Genomic DNA, 19,744 nt, shown 5'->3' on the forward strand with positions numbered 1-19,744 from the left:
ATTCTGTCTGTGCGCATGTGACTGCAATATTTATGCGAAATCCACTGCCTCCTTCTCCAAAGAGTCAATGCTTCTTGGAAATGCAGCTGATATTAAGTAACTGTGTCCACCACAACAGTCATGTATTTGATGAAGGAAATGCAAGTTGAATTTTTTTTTTTTTTAGTTCATGACTTAAAATGCCAAACATTCCAGGTAAAAATGTAAGGGATGCTGTTTTAGAAATAAAAAAAAATTGCAGATGTAGAATTTATTCAACACTCTCTTGAGGGGTGGGGGGTGAGAGGGGGGGTTCATGGTCTGTTTTCTTGGTGGAAGCCTATTATTCAAGCAGATCAATGTTGAAACTTCATGTTTTTATCCCGTTGCATCAACCGTAGTTCATACTGTTTCTTTGGCAGTATTTTCAGCAGTTGTGAAACATCAGTTTAAAATGGCTTCACAAAATCAAACCCAAGTATGAAAGCTAAATCTTCAGATACCAACATCATTTGACTGAAATTGAATGATCAAAAAAACCCCACAAAAATGTTTAATGTTCTAATGACCTTTGAACGCTGCTGCTGCAGCAGCTGCACCACATCTCCATCTGGAACCAGCCAGAATTCAACCTCTCAATCATTCTATAGCCAATTAATCACTTTAATAATCCTAATTACAATCAAACAATAACAAGTAATCATCTAATCACTCACCCAGTGCTATACTAATGAGCCCATGCGAACACAGACCTGCGGCCCATTTTTGCACTGTGTTTCCTGTCTGAGAAACACCTTGAACTCCAGAACACCCCCATGAAAAATAATGGCTGGCTCTGTTTGAAAAGATGCAGCGTTATCTCCGCCTGGCACTGCTTTCCATGCACCCCCGATGCAAATGGATTTCTCCAGGTAGAGCATTGACCAAAGCAGCCTGCGATTACCACTTGCATAAACCAGGTAGCTTCAAAGCTACGCCATAAGTGCCGTGCAATCTACCGCCGCCGTCTCGACTACATAAAATGTACAGGAACTACCAAATAACCGTTTTTACATTAGCAGTAACATGAATACTACACCGATGCTGGAGATACAGATGCCTGCAGACTAATAGAATACTAGTCAGCTGCGGATCAGTTCCTTTTTATCTTATGAATAACACACTCTTCATGATTGAAGTATAAACAGCTTTGCGCTTCCTCCACTGAAACGGAAAAGCATTTCAAAAACATGTAAATGAAGGCAAGTTAGACCCTGCTATAGTTTTATAGCAGAAAAAGACAGAAAATCATTAAAGTGTTAGGAAACATCCCTGAACTGCATGAATACAGCAGTTTCCTTTTTCAAAAGCTGAACTGAACTAAAAGTCCAAATCAAAAATCCCAATTAAGAATTCATGTTATTCTTGTGATTATTAAGCTCCATCATTACTTGTCAGTGTGAGGAACTCTTATTAAAAGTTGTAATACAAAGAAAAAGATATGATCAGACAATAGTCTGAGCTTCTCAATGTCTGTGTGAAATCATTTCAACATTAAAAAAATACCCGTATACTATTATTATCAGTCTCCCATTTACAGTAAATGGATCAGCAAAAGGATTTGTTTCTTATTTCATGCCGAAAAAGATTTCATGCAAATTCTACACTAAGTGTCCTCAAGACAGAGATAACACTACTTCCGTCACACAAATACCTTTCATTTTGAGCCGAGTGTCCTTTTAGGAATTTAAAAATTACATTCATAGTCATATGCCTCTGACAAATTGCAAAGGCAGAGTGAGTTCATTTTCAATTTGAGATGAAGTGTTTTACAAAATCAAATTCAACACCCACACGCTCTCATGCTGATACAAATATCATCACTTAAATTTTGATTATAAACAGGAAAAAAAAATGCTTTTTTTAAACAAAGCAATAAAGTGTTTTCCATAAATTGGACACTCAGTTGATTTACAAGTTTAAAGCTGTTATAATCGATATTTTTATATCAAGATTTTATCAAATCTCCAGGAGATGAATAAACAGAAAATGTTGTTTTCTGCCACAGCCGGCAGTTTTATTCATTGAAAAAGCATCTAACTGACTGTACTCTACCTGCCCAGCACCAAACAGCAGGCAGACACAGCTAGAGACTAGCTGATGGATACAGTGCAGCATTTAGCAGCTAAAGGGCCAGATATTTCCTTCAGGAGTCTGTGAAGATGAAAAACATAGCTACAAGGGGAGTAAATTATTGAACTTACATTCACTAAAGGTGGTCAGAAACATGACTCCAAATGAACATTGCTCTATATCTGCTGGATGTAGGAAACTTTTTGCTAACAAGTGTTGCATATCAACTTAAAAAGTGATATTTTCTCAGTTTTGTGTTTGCAGCTTGTTTCTGCTGCCTTCAAGTGGCCAAAAAGTCAGTTACTGCAGGTTAAAAAATCCATTAAGCATCAATAGAATAACATAATTCATACAGTAGATTTATTATCCACTGTGAGGACGGCAAAGGTCATGGATAATATATATTTAATATTAGTTATAATGTAAAAACTGAATTATAAATTTGAATATCTGTTTGTTAAATATTTGATTACTATTCTTATCTCAGTAAACATCTGTGTAGCAGCATGTTGCATCGGCAGTTTGGATTGTCTGTCACTCATTCAGTATCAAAGCCAGTACACTGATACCAAAATGGGATTTCTTATAAGCACTTGTGTCTTAGCAGGTGCGATGGAAGACAAAATATATATCAATCAAAAGCCAAACCCAAAAGACGCACCGTTGGGCTTTAACTACTGTATGTTGTGTGCATAAAGTTAAATTATAATGTTCTGGTTTCACACAAACACAGAAGTGTTTCCTCTTAATAGAGGAAACTGAGGGAAAAAAGGAGACAATCTGCATACGACAGGCTGAAAATATCCAGTTCTTTTTTTTTTTTTCTTTTGTTGTTGTTTATATTTGTAATTGTATCTACATGTGCCACAAGCAAACAGTATATATGAAATATTAATGGATAAAATCTGCAGAAAGAGGGGGAAAAACCTAACAAACATAGTTTCCGAGCCAAGTCATTTGTATAACAACGGGCTCATTTCAATGTCTATTTCCTTGTAAACACCAACATTTGAGGTTTATGGCAATATGTAGAATTGTGTGTGTGTGTGACATGCTAATGCTAAATTTCCAGCTGCCAACAATGGATTTACTAAATACAGAGAGCTAAGCACCTGAGACACAGTCATAATTGAACACCATAAAGTGATGCACGGCACTATAAAACCTCTGTACAGCTACTCACCATGCTGTTATAAGAAACTCCTGCCAAACATAAAGCTGTTCAGGAAAATTAAGGCTTATGGGGACAGTTGTTGTGCAAAGTGAATCCAATAATGTAGAAGCCATTTTCCCTGTTTATCCATGCTAGCAAGCCTAGGAATTATCATCTCCACAGTGCTGACACTTACATTATGCAGCAGTGCTTAAAGTGCTTAGACAACTAAACACTCTTCTTCAGCTATTTGTGAGGAACTGTGAGGATGTGCACTTGGTTTAGCGAGTTTCAGTGGCGCTAGGACTAAAAATTGATCGGTTTTACGAAAATGATTCATATGATTCGATTAGATTTAGGCACATTTGGTTAAAGATAGAAAGCGATCGCAGTTATGGTTGAAAGAACTACTTGATTAAGGTTAGGGAAAGAACATGACCGTCACAGTCATGGTGAAAAGAAAAACAAAAAAAGTGGGCTGTGGGTAGGAAACCAGAAACAAACTGCGGTCTTATCTTTCCACAGCTGTTTTTGACCCATTCATCCACCCAAACCTCCTCCGTAAAAGGGTTTTGTGGTGCCGATAACGTCATCACACTACATCCGCCTTTGTTCCAGACAGACAAGAGTCATAACTCACACAGACTATTACTGGGTTGGATCTTTGTCAGGTCAGAAAAGAAAAAAAGAAAAAAAATTGGCCTGACAAAGATCCAAATTGGATCAAAACATCCATTTGAATTAAAATGAAAGTTGTGGCTTTGGATTAAGTGTGCAGGTGTTGATCTACAGCACTTTACATTATTAAACCTATTTCAAGGGCTGCTTAATGTGACTTATATTTAACTTAAGTGCGTGCCGGCACATGACTACCCCGCAGTCAGTAGACACGACATGCCTGCCTACGTCGTACATTACATCAGCTGCAATAAAGTTCACCAAGCAACACCTACATTTCTTTCACCCACTGCAGCACAAACAAGGGACTAGTCACATTCTCAGCAAACATTATTATTTTAAATCTCCTACATATTTAAAAAAAAAGAATAAACCTACATTGTAGAATCAGTTTACTTAGAATTAAGACACAAAGATGGAATCACTTAAGTAAGTCCAGCAGCCAATACTGTAATGAGTCAATGTACATAATGCAGTTCAACAGGCTTGTGGTGTTTGTTTGGATTTGTGTGTGTGTGTGTGTGTGTGTGTGGGTGCCCATGTCGGTATTCATCTTTTTTTTGTTTGTTTGTTTGTTTTTTAATGAGGCAAAAATTGCTCTTTGACTTTTTAAACTCATTCATATCATGACTCTGACAAATTGGAGTCAGCCCTAACAGACATTTTTGAATAATTCAAATCAGAATATCGGCTGCCATCCGCTTCAGATTAATTTGCGTCCTAATGCATACGGGTATAATGATTTCAACACAGACAAACAAACAAAAAAAAAGAGTGTATAACTCAATGTACTGAAATTAAAATCCGGATCAATGAATCTCTGTATTCTACTGGATGAGCAAGAGAAAGCGTGTATGTGTCTGCAGTGAGGGTGTGTAGGAGTGAGGCTAGCTACACACACACACACACACACCTACTATAGGCAAAGGTTGTGTGTGGAAAAGAACTCACTGTGCAGTTACTGTCACTGGGTGTGAGTTTTTTCCCATATTTTAAGACTTTGTGAAACATGGTTTCTAAAGCTTTGTGCTAGGTTAAGTTGCACATACAGTATATTGTCACATTCTTTACAAAATATTACTGAAGTCAACAAGATTTGATTCAGCTAATTCTGCTAAAATAAAAATAGATATAAAATAGATATATCTAAATACCACGACAATATGAGTTCTACAAATAATCAGGAGTACACCTACAGTATATGTGTGTGTTCCTTGAGATTTGCGTTTGACCTTTGCTGTGTTTAAACCCCCACACGACTGAAAAATCACTGCAGCAAAAAACACAGCAGCACGTATACAGAGACGCCACAAAGGAAAAAAACAGAGCTTTGTGCTAAAAAAAGAGACGTCTTCAACCCACATGTCAGTGTTTCAGAACAGTTCCTGCTTGCTGCGCTTGCTTTTTGCACAACATGCAAAATTTGCACAAAAGTTTACTATATAAGTTTATCTTAACGGTGCTACTACTGGCATTCATGTTATTTAAAGCTGTAGGTATGTTCAGGAGGAAGGAAATCAAACCTACAGATATTCTAACAGGCACAAAGGATGATACACGTCCTACTTCTCCTGTTTCAGAGTTATTATTGGTCGGATGGATTTCCACACATTTCACTTTGTAATAAGATCATTGGAAAGCTAAATGAGTGGTGCTATTACTGTTGCTGTGATTCCGAGATGTTACACAGCTCACGTTTCACCAATACAAAGACCGGCACACATAATATTTTCTATTATTTGTAAATTGTATTAAGTAGAGAGACACTCATTACCTTTAGAGAACCTGAAGTGTACACTGCAGTCAAATATGATGATGCAATCAGGAACAGTCTAAAAGGAAAAAAAAAACAGAAAAATGTCAATTTAGCAACCTCAACTTAATTATGTTATGACTTTAGTATATCTATTAAAGGTGCACCAATAAATATTTTTATATTAACAATGGACCAAATGATTATGTGTAATGGCAAAGGGGTCACTCGTATTGACGAACCTACAGGTAATTGTCACTCAACTCTGCAGTTGCTCTCAGCTCTGCGGGGAGTTCTTTTAGCTCATTGTTTTGGTTTTACAGCCTGCAAATTTATTGTTTTGGTTGACTCTCACAGCTCTCATTAACCCTGTTTCCAGCTTTAGCAGGCAGCTGTTTCTGGCAAAAGAGTTTGGATCGACCCACTGTATATATTACCTATGTTACCCGAACAGAAGACAGACAAAGTTTGTGGCTAGCTTGTCAGCATAGTGGAGCATTTAGCAGTTAAGGTGGCCAGATAAATGAATAACAAATGAATGCTAATGTTGCTTCATGTCTGCTATATGTGTTGTGTTATAATTCTTTGCTACCACATTTGCCATAACAACCTTGTAAACTGATAATATGTCAATAACAGCTTGTGGCCTAAAACTTTACAGCTTCAACCATAATCATGACATGTCCTGAAAGTTAGCTAGCTGGTTCTAGTTCTCTAACCTTTGGTGCCATGCACAGAGATTAAAAATAGCTAACTTAATGTCCATTATGAAAATTCTGTCTGATCTAGCAACATAATCTGGAAGCCTTTACACTTCCCTAAAAACCTATTTTGCTAATACAAAAATGTTACACAGAAAACTAATCTGAATGAGATACAATTGCCAAGTTATATATTATCAGCAAGGAAATTAAGTCTAAGATCTTGTAATTTGGTCCCTGACAAAGTCTTATATGTTTGATTTTTATGAACGTATTGTAATTTTGTAAATAAACTAAAGAAACCAAAACAAAAAGACAGTGATAGCTGATGAAATACCATACTATAATTAGTGACATCTCCATCTCAACACATTTAGACAACTCTCTGACACACTCAACAAAAAACAAACATGCACAAAAATAGCGTTTACTGCAGTGCTGTGGTACACGATTGCATTAATTTTTGTGTCCTAATCAACTCTAAATTCAACCGGCTGTCTAGAAATCCTGGTTGCCCAACAGCATGTAGGTGGTCATGTGTATCGCTATATTCTATCAGTCAACAAGCAGACAGTTTTAGGAGAGAATCTTGACAAGATGCTTGTTTTTTTTCCCACCCTGTCACACATACACCATCACTTCCTCAGCAATTAAAAGCATTTTCACAAACAACACCACGTTATTTATCATCGTGTCAGGCATCCACCACTCTGCGTCTTTCTCTCTCAAGTTTGGTGTGAAAAGGACAGAAAATGTTGGAAAGGGAACAGATACAGTACACGTTAAATTTACATGTCACCTATATTACAGTAACTTTGGCTAAATAACAGTCAAATGCATGTGGCCATAAACTTTCTTCATGAAAAAGGTAACTTCTGTTTTCTGGATACAATACAGGCCTCAAAGTGTTGTCATCATGAAAGTTCAGAGTTAGATAAACATTTAGTTCTATCACTGTGTAAAAGTTGTGTAAATGTAATTACTCGTCATATTTTGTATTTTCATGCATCAAGGATTCAGAAGCCAAACTGTATTAAGGGCTGACCTACCATCATAAAGAGCATTGTAATGGATGATATAAGAAATACATCAAATCTAATGTCCTGTCATCGCTCATTTTAAATGTGTGCACAACTCGGTATATGTGACTATCCTCTGTCAGTAATGTGCATAGCATGATTGATGGACGTGTTCAGGGTGTTTTTATGTATCATGGCTCATGGGCTTGTGTTTTGTGTGCCTATACATAATTATTGTGCCTGGATTCAGTGTCAGATAAATGTCTGTGCGGTGTTGCTAATGGACCTCCTGACTGTGCATTCAGCTCAGCAGCTTCTCTCATCATTCCTGCCGTACATTAAATCTGAGTATCCCCTCTGTCTGTCAGACTTAATTGCCATTCCTGATCACACACCTCTCTGAGGCAGGTTTCTCTTGTACAAGGTTTCAGAAGCTATTTGATGTAAAAATAAAAAAATAAAACACCCTCCTACAGCGATCTCTCCAGGCTATGACAAGAAAAACCAAGAACGTTTCCAAAATTCCTCAGTAAATAGTGAGTTTATTTATTTATTTAACTTTGTAAGTATTAGAGTAGGCAATAGCCTAATTAAATCTCTCCTTCCCTCCCTTCCTGAAGCTGTCCGTGGTTCATACTGTTTTTTTTGACTGATGTATCGTCCCCCACCTCACCTCACAACAACAGACTCCCCCGAAACCTGCGGCGTAAACTGAATACTGATATTAACATTGCCACAATACCTAGGGACAACAATGTTGATGGTTCAGTCCACCACTTTGGTCCAGACTTGAATACAAAGCATAACAACAGCTGTGGACCAAAGAAAGATGGCAGCAGGAAGCACTGTCACCTTGTTTGTTTTGTATGATGTAAGACAAATATGAACGTAATGCTTAATTGAAGTATGAAAACATAAAATAATGTACACTAAGATTAATGCTTGCATTAAAGACTGAGCAGACATTTCATTTATCATATTTTTCCCAACTTCATCAGGCACATCTATTATCCCCACTGCTGCTCACCTCTGCTTTGACTCAGGGTGCATTCAAAAGCCCTTGACATTGTGTGGCATTCTGAGCGCTACAAAATACAACCAAGAGTAGTCTGAATGTAAGCTTATATTGTGGGGACATGACTCCGTTAACTGCTCTCAAATCTCTTTCAAGTGATGTAGGTTGTAATTTCCTTGAAGTGTGAAGTTACAGAAACCAGGGCTGAATGATAAATCATATTTTCATCGTTTCATCATTGCGATACAAACATGCAATATGAACATGCACGTGCAATATGAACATGCACGATAAACTTATCGCATAATACGGCCTGAAATGCAATGAATAAGAAAAATCGTTTTATTTTCACGCACCATGCAGGCGGAAGAGTGCTCTACTGTGTTAGTATTAATGTTATGTCTCCAACAGAACGTGCATAGGGTTTTTGAGGTGAAACAGACTTATTGTCTTCAACTAAGAGTTGGTTTAAGTTGTTTAAGTGCTGCAGTGTGTGTTAGTCAGCCGGTCTTGTTTGTTACTGCTGATTGCTGCTCCGCTCCGCTAACATTAGTCTCTGGGTGACTGCGTAGAAAGTATTCATAATGTCCTTCATGTTCCTCTCACAAAGGTAATTATTTAGTCATTAAATCAAAAAATGCTTGCAACCGCTGCCTTTTTTGAAGATGAACTCTAGCGTGTGTGCGCTGTAGACTGTCCGGGTGCTGCACTGCTCTCACAGTGGAGTTAAGCCTTTTCTGTTCCATCAACATCATGTTATTAACTAACATTTAGAAAATCGATTTTTGACATTTGTGAAATGAAACCTGCCGTGAGGGGTAGATATTTTTTTTCCTGATTTTATCTAATTTTCCCTTGATTTAGTGGCCCTGCTCTGTTTCAATTTTCCCCTTTATGCTATAGATCTCTGCACCTTGATGATTGCAATGGGAGACAGTACAGTTATTTTTAATTGCTGTGTTTAATTCATGTGTATTTAATCATTTAAATTGTTTTCCCCCAGATATATTTTTATTTCAATACTATATGGTAAGAGATGTATTTTGTTGATTTTAGACGAAATTATTTTAAAGGGAGCAGGGGAAATTAAACTTTAATTTCTTATAGTTATGGTGTCTTATTTAAATTAATGCTCTCTTGAGTTGGTTGGGTATTCATGTGCAATTTGTTCAATAAAAGCACATTTGAAATAATTTATTTCATTTCTTTATTCAGTGGACATAGGCTATTCAATGTTTGGAGACTATTAAAGCAAAAAGACATAGGAACTGTATAGCTAATATACACACTTCAATATTTGTTTATTTATCGCAAGTCATATCATCACGGTAATATTGAACAATGTCATCACACATCACAGATTTGCCTCATATCGTGCAGCCCTAACAGAAACTTGAAAAGAAGATGGAGGAAATAAATTGTCCGTAATGAGCCACAATAGCAGGTTAGCAATCAGCGACCTGTACCGAGCAACCTCAGAGCTGCCAACTCTCAGGCATTGAAGGAAATTGACGCTAATCACATTCAATCACACCTCACCTTTGATTCCTCACACTTCAAAAGTTTAAAATATGCAAATATGCATTTATCACAGTCAAAATGTGTTCTTTTTCTCATCTTGTCATCACTGTTCAGCATTTCTTTAATTTGTTACCATGTTATCGACCTAATGCATGACACGGAAGAGAGAACCATTCTTGGTCTTGCACATAGGACTACTTAATCATTACATTTATAAATGTATTACAGAAATGATTGTTAAAAATATGGAAAATTTTATATAGGACCTTTGTTTTGCAAACTCAGCTCTCATAGTTATGTATTACATAAGTACAGTGCTGCATGAGTGCTAAATACAAAGAAAACAAAAGGTTACAGTTCAGTAGTTATAAAAGAATGTGTAGAATTGATTTTATTTTTATGTCTGGTTTGGCATGACTTTTGGTGTGCACACTCATCATCCCAAGAGACAGAAGTTGATTGATTTTGATGGCCTTATGACCTCCTCTCCGTCACAACATTCCAAGTCTCATTTTTGTTACCAATACAGTCTCTCAAAGTCTCCACAATCTGAAAAAGTAACAGCTGGATTGCCATTAAATTCTGTTTACACATCCATATTCCCAACAGGAAAACCCTATTGATTAGCCATGACCCATATAACCTTTGCTCTACAACACCATCAGGCCAAACTTTCAATTTTCAATCCTCTGACCCCAAAGACATACTGACACAAAGCTAGAATTCCCTATAGGTCCAGTGTCAGGATAACCTGTCAATTTTCAATAGATCTTAAACTCTTATTCTTTCTTGTTGTTTGCAATTTACTATCATTGACCCAGGACTAATTCAGTTTAATATCTAGTCTGTTGTTTTATTTTTACCTCATGGCTTGTCTGACCTGTCATAGGTTAGTGTTATGTTTATGTTTATCGGTCTGACTGGGAATATAACTTTACACCTTTGTGCTTTTCCTACCACGACAAGTCAAAATGCCTGCTGTGAAAAAGGCCATTAAGATTAATGAAAATTCTTTCAATAAAACGGTACCTACTATAACTCAGTGAATTCTTAATTTATTATCTCTGGCTAGCCCTCTTGCATGGGAAAAAAAGATTGTGATCTAATTCCCTCTATGGGCTTTTGTTACATCTTTAGGGATGTCATAGTTCCAAAAGCTTTTTGAATGTTGATTGATTTATTGGCAATAAATCAAGACAGGCAGACAATGCCCGCTTTCACTTTGCCAGTATGTTTCAGTCATTGGACTTGCGATTCCTTCATACACCTAATTGGTCCCCATTAAAAGTATGACATCTGAAAAGTGATTCCCTTTAGAGGAAATTACAAGTTTTCAGGCAGCAATGTTGTTTTATAGTAGAGATGGTTGTCACTGTATTGCTACATCATTGTGACCTTGAATAATCACTTCCACTGTTGATCTCCACACCAAATTGCAATCAAGCAATATCAGCAAAACAATATGAACATGCCTGGTGCAAAGTCCTGTATATAACCTACCTACAGACCTTTCTCACTGCAGACATTTTGACTTGTCAAACACAGATGTATCTAATAGTATTGCTCATGGCTAATATGGGCTTACTGGTTCATCAGAGTGCTCATGGAGAAAAGCTAACCCTGGTCCCAGTGTAGTCATGGAGACCATCAAACAAGGGTACTTAAAACAAAAGGAAAGTGTATGTTTCACAAAACTAACTCTTTACCAGTTGTGGTATGGCAACCCAGCTGGGTCTAAACATTTTAATAATGTAAACCTTGGGTATATGGGGCTTTAATGAGTTATGACATTGTCACTAGTGTGGTATTTGCTTGTTAGAATAAATAACATTTAGTTGTTCAATACCTTTATTTATTCCTTTGTGGGTTGAGTATTTGTGACAGAAAATATACCAATTAAGCTGTTATGCTTCGGGTTGAACTCTATTGTCGGCTTTTCTGGTCTTATTTTACAATGCCAGTTCAGCAAAGGTCCATTTAAAAGGCTTAACTGAAATGAACAAATGAAATTAAATCCTGTTCCTTAGTGAAAGCAAAGGACACAACAAAACTACTGAAAAAAAAACATCACTAAGGATTTGAATCCAGTTACACCACCACAGATTTGGTGTCTCATGTCACTAAGCAGTCTTACAATGACTACCACTGAAGGCTTCTGATAGGCAGGTATAAAAATACAAAATGCATAAACTGCCTAGGACAGAGCTGAATGGGTTTTTTTTCATTCTTTGTTTCTTGTTTCAATCTCTTGTCTTTTTCAGCTTTTGGCTGAGTCAGACCTCCCACATTAAAGTGGCTTATTGTCAAAGTAAGAGGGGAGTTATAGTGTGGATAAGAGGGTGGTAGAAGGAAAGATATAAATGGCAAAGGGATTTAGTCAGTATTAGCTTTCTGAAAGAAGCTGGTATTCCTCTCCCCCGTGTTGAAATGACTCTTAAAGAGTGACCCTGCTCCTTCCTGCTTTCCTCCTCTGGGGTTTTGATCCATGAAAACAAAAAATCCTGGAGCTGGAAGCCCTGGCGTCAGAGGGCAGATGGTGATCAACAGCTTGGTAGCATCTTCCTGACCGGCCAATATTTAAGATCTTCTCTTTGCCTAACATTCAATGGGAAAAATATAATCAGAATATTTCTATTTTGATGCTGTTAGGGTTGAGCCATGAGTTAACAGGCAGCAGCTTCTATCCCAGTGGGCATTTGATACATTTCATTTCGAATAACAGCTCATATCAAATTTGATAAGCATGGCGCACTGCCGCCTGAAATGGAGTGCATAATCCTATAAACAGGACACAGACAGAGAATTTCAGTTTTATCAGTGTGTTGTGTCCTTTGCCAAGGTGCTTCCTAGGCCTAAAAATACTTTACACTCGTAATCAAAATCACACCACGTATCGCTTAGTATACCTGAATGCTTATTAGCTTAATACATTTATTTTTTAAAATGTACTTGTGTGGGTTTAGGCATTTACTGTTCGTGTATGAGTGTGTGGGTGTATTAATGATGTACAGTATGTGTGCTTGTGGTTAACGGAACTAAATGTGTATTGTGGGGTTGGCTCGTTCATGTTCTATTACCAGAATTCTTTCAAGTCTTTCACATATTACAATGTTGGATTGACCAACATACTTATATTCAGAAACTGCATATTATTACTACAGCAGCAAAGCAAAACTGTCATAATAAGACTGATTGACAGTTATATTTTAAAAGTTAAAAGTTCAATGTGTTTATTTCATAAATCGCCTTCCTTGGAGCTTATTCTCCCTGAGTTACATAAGAGTTTAAAGGCACAGATGTTCAAATAGTTGTAGGTCTCACTGGGATTTATTATCTGTCTGTACTATAGGTGGAAGTATGACATGAGGAAAATGAATTGGCTACTACATTAATCATGTGGCCTGTCTTTTAGAGAGGCAACTGAAGTCCAAATGAAACAGCATTTCGAGAGCATCTAACTTCTGCATTGTGATGTATTTCCGAGTGAAAAAGGATAGACAGGCGGGACATAATGTTGGGAGGAATTTGATTTGAACAGTGGGCGTGTCATTGTTAGTTAAAGATTGATTGATGGGTGAATGTCATGATATTACTGGTTAAAATCGGTTGATTCAAACCTATGTTAGCACACATCATATTTTGTTTTACAAGAAGAAACCGTGATTAGATTTTAATATAAGAATACTCAGAAAACTTTTTTTTGGATTATTTTGTGAAATAGGTGCACAATATGAGCAGTGATACGATTTTAAAGGGTTAAAACATTTTTTTTAATTTCATCTCGACAACAAAATACTATTATTATTTTAGTATATCCATCTATGTATCTATCTATCTATCTATATATATATTAGATACAAAACCCTGGGGCTAGCTACCTGTACGTACTGGTTGTTTTCTGAATCTGTGTACAAAATATAATGAAGCTGCCATCTTTAGAGTTTGGAACTTAAAAGCAACAGGGGCTCAACAGTAAATTTTCGCCCCAGGGTCCTCAAAAAAGTTAATTCGGCCATGCTAAAGTGAGTTTAACTGTGGCACTGGCCGGAACTGAGGGCTAGGCCTGACAATCTGAAGTCCTGGGTGTCAAGGCAGCCAGCAAGCGGCGCTTCAGTCCCAGCTGAACTCTCGGTGCCGCTATCGCTGAAAATGTCCATAGGATCGAGTTACACTACGCCCCATCTTTAAGCCCCAGTCAGTGCGCCGTTAGCCGCAGGACAACGCAGGATAGGGTAAGATACTGGCCGCCGGGAAAATAAGGCTCCACACTCATGTAAGTGAATATTTTCTGACAAGTTTCGCTCGGAGAAATGTTACTAATGACTTCGGGAAAACACGAAATGACTTCAGCTTTTGCAAGAGTCGCCCTTTTGTTCGCTACAATGTCGCTAATGAGAGGAAAATATTCTGAGACGCCTGCTGTCGCGGCGGTTCACTAAGCATTTAAGCAGGGATTTAAATTGTCCTAAGTGCTTCTTTTCGTGTATAAAGTATTTTCGGCGTGGTTTAAATAGCCACCGTGGGCGTTTGTATACCCCAAAGCAGTGATACTGTCTAACTTCTTTACCGTCTTCTTGTCGGAAGCCTGTTGCTTTCTTGCTCCATGGATGAGATGGGGAAGGAGGAGGAGGAGTTGTTGAGAAAAGCGGATTGTCCCAAGTGTCTTGACGACTATATTCAAAATATTATCAAACCGGGCAGGATACGCGTACGTACTTAGTAGCCAATGCTTGATTAACACAAGCAAACATTTAAATAGTCTCCTCTCTTCTCGACGTAATGCTTATTGTTTTGGAGAAGAGCTGCGCGACAAAATGACAGCCTGTTATTATTGGTCACTTGTGGTCACGGCAAAGCTCACACATGACTTCAGCAGCGAGGCAAATGCCATCTTAAAGCTCCTATCTTGTGTTTTGGATTGAAGTCCAATGAGTAACAGTAGCTGAAATGCTCCTTAGGCCTTCTGTGAATCATTACTCATTACCGAATATGTGCAAGCAGTGAATCACTTCTACTCTTTCTGAAGAATAGGAGCGATATAACTGCAATACATTTGAACGGATATGGTATAATATATCTTTGGAAACAACACCTATAATATTCTGTTACAACTGTTTTATCTATATTACTGTAATAGCACATAAAAAAAACTAATCACCCTCATTAAATAGCCTATACAGACACATAAACTATTACAGCCCAAGGCCATATGAGTATTATAGGAATCTATAACTATACATACATATTTTTCTTACATCAGAAATGAATGAATTACTTTGAAATTGAATATCACAGTAAATATCACAGTAGCACATAAAGATGAAACCTGCTAATTCACAGACAAATAAAACACACAGCTGCCACATTCTGTATTTAGCCGATCAGTCTTCCTGAAAGCTATAAAAATACAATAAAGTCAAAGAAACAAAAGCAATGCTGTGGTGACCCTGTTGCAACATGTACCGTAGCTATTCTAAGAGTCTATATAGGGCTTTTAATTATCTTACAATCTCCTTTAATCGTGTAATGTCTCCCTGAGTCATGTCATGCTTGCAACATAGCCACCTCTAAAAATCAAATATGACATTACCGGATGGGAGTTGACAGCTATTACACTATTAATAACTGCATTAGTCAAATATAAAAGACGTAAGCACCTTGATGTGTTCCCAATGGGTTTTAAAGGCGTGATGTATCAAGGCAACAGGGTTCGTCATGACATTGGCTTTGTTTACACTGGAATTTACTGGAGAAGGGAGTCATTTCTTTCTCTGAAAATTCTTGTTTGATACCATCCCCGGCTGCCTGTTGGAGGCTAACAGGTTTATTTATATATAGACTTATAGAGGGCTTTAACTAATGATTCATCATTGATGAATCTGCTGATTATTTTAGTCTTTCGGTCTAGAAAATGTCAGAAAATAGCAAAAAAAATGATGCTAACAGAAGCCTGCATATGATTATTAATCATCAGAATGTTGTTTCGATAAAATATTTATATTTATCTGATAGAAATAAAATGGATAATGACATTTAATGCAAGCTCCAGACATGTCATGTATAATTTAAGAACTGCTGCCAAAGTCCCTGAATGAAGTCCCCAGGAATGGAAATTACCAGGTGTTAATCCATCAATAAGAGCATTAGTCAAATATAAGGGAACTAACAAGCTACAGTAGATGAGTGCTCAAATGGCCTGCTTGTTAAGACACACTGCACCACTGGGCTGGGACTCACTTACCAGCTTACAGTTCTTCAGCACAGTGATTACTCTGTGATGTTATGGCAAAGTATGTGTTGAGAGATAAATACTGCCTGGCCCTGACAGAAAGGAAATATCCTTTTTTCCCTTTTATGTTGACCTTTTCAAAATGAAAATATTTAAGAAATTAGGTTTAGATGAGCCTTTCCTCCACTTACTTTCTGTTCGTCTGGAGTGTGTTGCTAAAGGAGAAAAACAGCTGTGTGAATCTGTGCCGTGATATTTGGTTCTCTGATTGTTAACGGGCATTTTGTTTTGCTTTACAGGCCTTGAAAAATCCACGAGTGAAATTCCTGTTAATGGGGAGAAAGCACATTAGGCTGGAGTTCTAAAAATGATTGAAACAATGGGTGAGTCATGTTTTTTATTGTTTTAATGGCAGCCAGATACGTCTGACTGAGTCAGTGTTGTTTATTGTGGTTGTAAATACATGTTAAAGCAGTGTAAGTATCTTTTTATCTATCGTGTCTATCAAATGCTCTTTTCGTTCCTACATCTATCCCTAATTATACTAAACTTTAGTGTCTTGTGTTGTCATTAAAGCTGCAAGTAAAGATTATTTTCATTAATGATTGACCTACAGATTATTTTCTCGATTAATTGGCTGTTACAGTTCCCTAGAGCCATTGGCAGTGGCTTCAGATAGCTTGTTTATTTCAGACTAACAGTCCAAAATCCAAAAATTATCAATTTGCTATCACATAGGACAAAGAAAATCCCCACAACTGAGAAGCTGTACTCAGTTTAATCATGATTCAGTCCAACCACAATGAACAGGACAAAACACACCCACTGTGCCCTTTTTTTATTTCTAATCTTTGTTTTTTAAAATGAGCATTGTTTTGCCGAGGGGTTTGGTGTTGTCAGTTGGGTGTCCGTCTTTGCTGGCTCTGTAGCCGTATTTGGCGCCTGTTGTGAGTTTTCTCAACCAATGTAAGAGGCCCTGGATTCAGTTCAAGGCTTTGTGGACTGCCAATGTTGCCATATCTGATAATGTTGCCATATATTTGATTGTTTTGTTTGTCCCCATAGAGATTTATTTGTCCAACTGTCAAGCACGGAGCCAAATTGGTGCTGCTAGTTCCTTTCTTTAAAGCCACAATCTGTGGTCACTCAAGACTCAAGGCTGGCATGTTGTCCATGTACAATTAACCATTATACTGTATGCAGGTTGGGGCACTATATACAAGTCACGGTATAGCGTGGATTGAGGCTTAAACAACTGATGTTTCACATCACATAAAAACAGTATGCGGAAGCCCAGAAGTCAACATTAAATTTGATATTTTTCTGTGGAAACGTAGAACTAAAATGTTGACAAATTTGATCATCCCATCCTTATGCTCTGCTCCCAGACCATCCTATCTCTCTGAACACACACGCACACACAAATGCATGCCGCACTCTGATGGGACTCCTCATTATGCACACTGAGGCATGGGCAATGAAAACGATACAGTTACCTGCATAGTACCAGTGGCGAGCTTTAAAAGATCTGCTGAGGCTCAAGTGTTATTGGCTTGTTTACAACCTTTGTTCAAACAATAAAGCATCTCTGTGCAAAAAGTGCTTTGGACCTTGTGCACGCCCTATTAGGTGTTAGTCACAGTTGGTGAGCTTCGGAAATTGCTTCATTTTTGTCCAGATGACATTGGGCTGGCCCATCCTGACTAACAAGCCACTCTGGAGTTGCTCGATTGCGGGGCTTATGCAAGGTCCAGCAAGCATACTGTGGAGGGCCTGCTTCTTTTATCTTTCCCTCCTGATACTCATTCTATGTTCCCTTGCAACCCACCATTGACCCTAAAGGCAAAAAAGGAAACATTGCTATTCTGAAAACAAACAGTGCATTGAAAATTGATTTTTTTCCTTCTTCTTCTAGTGCAAAACCTGAAGCTACGTGATTTCGATATAGTAAGGTCTGTTGAGCACCAGTTGGCCTTAGCTAAGCCTACAGGTTGCGATGTGTGGCCTCACTCCATTCTTCTTGTACGCCTCATTTACATGTCATAGTTAAACATAAATAAATAATTTAAAGGCATATACTGAGTGGTTATGGTCTACTGTATATGTAAAAAAAAGTGTATTATTAAAAGGTAAAACTAAACATGGGTTAAATGATAAAATAAGGGCATGTCCAAACACCCGTCCCTGCCTCACTATCTCACTGCCCATGCACTGATAATGTGTCTTTCCTCATCACCTCTCTCCACCTCTATCTCTCCCATTCCTCCTCTTCCCTGCATCCACTCCTTCACCCCGGCCGGCGCTGTCACTGAAATATGCGACGGCTTGCAGATACACAACGTGCCTTGCAGGCGGTGGAGCGTCTCCAGGCCAAACTGAAGGAAAGGGGGGAGGTGCCCACCGAGGAGAAGCTCAGCCTGCTCAAATCAGTGCTCCAGAGCCCCCTCTTCCACCAGATCCTGGCCTTGCAGAAGTCCGTCCAGCATCTCAAAGACCAGGTGAATTCAGAACTCAAAATTAATTCGTGATACCACAACTTTAAATATGAATTTCTTTACAGTAAAGTGTCGGTTATCATTGGATACTTTGCAGTGTACGCCCAAGTATCTGTTACGTTTCAGTTAAGATAATTATAAAACCATTTCATCTGCTTAAAGATGTTTAGTTTGAATTTACATACAAAGAATGAGCTGTTTAGTATTATAAATATTATGCCTGACTGGGTGGGGAGAGTGATGTTGGCTTCCCAGGATGCAAAAGCACCATGGAAGGTCATTAAGAGGTTACAAGGTTATGGTCATTTATAGTTCTGCATTATTAATTCTGAGCACAGCTTGCCAACAAGCCAGATGGCTGCATTATACTTTGTTAGTACAGAAACAATAAAAACTGAAGTGTATGATTAGAAAGAAGTGCTTATTTTATTTCTGTTATGTAGGATGAGAAGAGGTTGAGGCTGGAGGAGGGGATGCTCTATGCAAACATGCTTATTTTCAGACAAGTGTCTGCTGACTACGTAGACACTACAAACAGTGACATTTTGATGTTGAGTCATTAACTAGCCTTTAGCATTCCTCTTGAGACAAGTGTAATATTCCACCCAAACTGTATACATTGTAGGCTTGGTTTCAGATGTTCAGTTTCTTTCTAGAATATTGATTTTTCCTGATCAAATAAGCAAAATAAAAGTTTGTTGAAGCAATGTTTTTCAAGAGTTTAACACACAAAAGCAGCTTCATTGGGACTGTGTGGGTGTGGTTTGATCAGACTGATGGTTGATTGGTCTGATTGGCAGTGGCCTGTCATCACATTTTGATTCCAGTTTTGCTAAATCCTAACTGGTGCACGGAAGTATGAAACACCTTTTTTCCCCCACTAAACCTCGCCCACTTTAAACCAGTGAGAAGAAACCAAAATCATTTATGTGAAATAACCAAAATGATCTTCTGAAGATGGAACTATTATTATATATATACTGTATTATCCCATCGCTCATAGTAAGATGCTGATTGAGAAAATAGGTTAGGAAAATAGGTATAAGTTAGCATGGCCAAGGTAGCCAGTTTGGATGAATGTAAGTTACA

The 19,744-nt window shown here is 37.8% G+C and overlaps 2 protein-coding genes across 10 annotated transcripts in view; one reads left to right on the forward strand and one right to left on the reverse strand.

Moving 5' to 3' along the window:
• The window catches only part of LOC122973443 (adhesion G protein-coupled receptor L3-like), a 243,642-nt gene that overhangs the window by 219,617 nt on the left and 4,281 nt on the right, over positions 1-19,744 (reverse strand). The window contains exons 1-2 of one of the 2 annotated variants that reach the window (XM_044340969.1): positions 14,499-14,803; positions 5,697-5,754 (exon numbers count right to left, since the gene is read on the reverse strand). The gene's annotated coding sequence lies outside the window, so the exon portion shown is untranslated. Of the gene's footprint in view, positions 1-5,696; positions 5,755-14,498; positions 14,804-19,744 lie in introns of those variants that run through there. The other variant, XM_044340968.1, reaches the window with a different exon arrangement.
• Positions 14,033-19,744, forward strand: part of LOC122973442 (multiple PDZ domain protein) — a 47,515-nt gene continuing 41,803 nt past the window's right edge. For 3 of the 8 annotated variants that reach the window (XM_044340964.1, XM_044340963.1, XM_044340966.1), the window contains exons 1-3: positions 14,035-14,204; positions 16,460-16,543; positions 18,492-18,658. In XM_044340964.1, coding sequence (XP_044196899.1) covers positions 16,528-16,543; positions 18,492-18,658 — 183 coding nt within the window. In that variant the 5' untranslated portion in view covers positions 14,035-14,204; positions 16,460-16,527. Of the gene's footprint in view, positions 14,205-16,459; positions 16,544-18,491; positions 18,659-19,744 lie in introns of all 8 variants that reach the window. The other 5 variants (XM_044340961.1, XM_044340965.1, XM_044340962.1 and 2 more) reach the window with 4 other exon arrangements.

This window comes from Thunnus albacares, chromosome 22 (genome assembly GCF_914725855.1).
Source record: "Thunnus albacares chromosome 22, fThuAlb1.1, whole genome shotgun sequence".
In the NCBI taxonomy this organism is placed as follows: Eukaryota; Metazoa; Chordata; class Actinopteri; order Scombriformes; family Scombridae; genus Thunnus; species Thunnus albacares.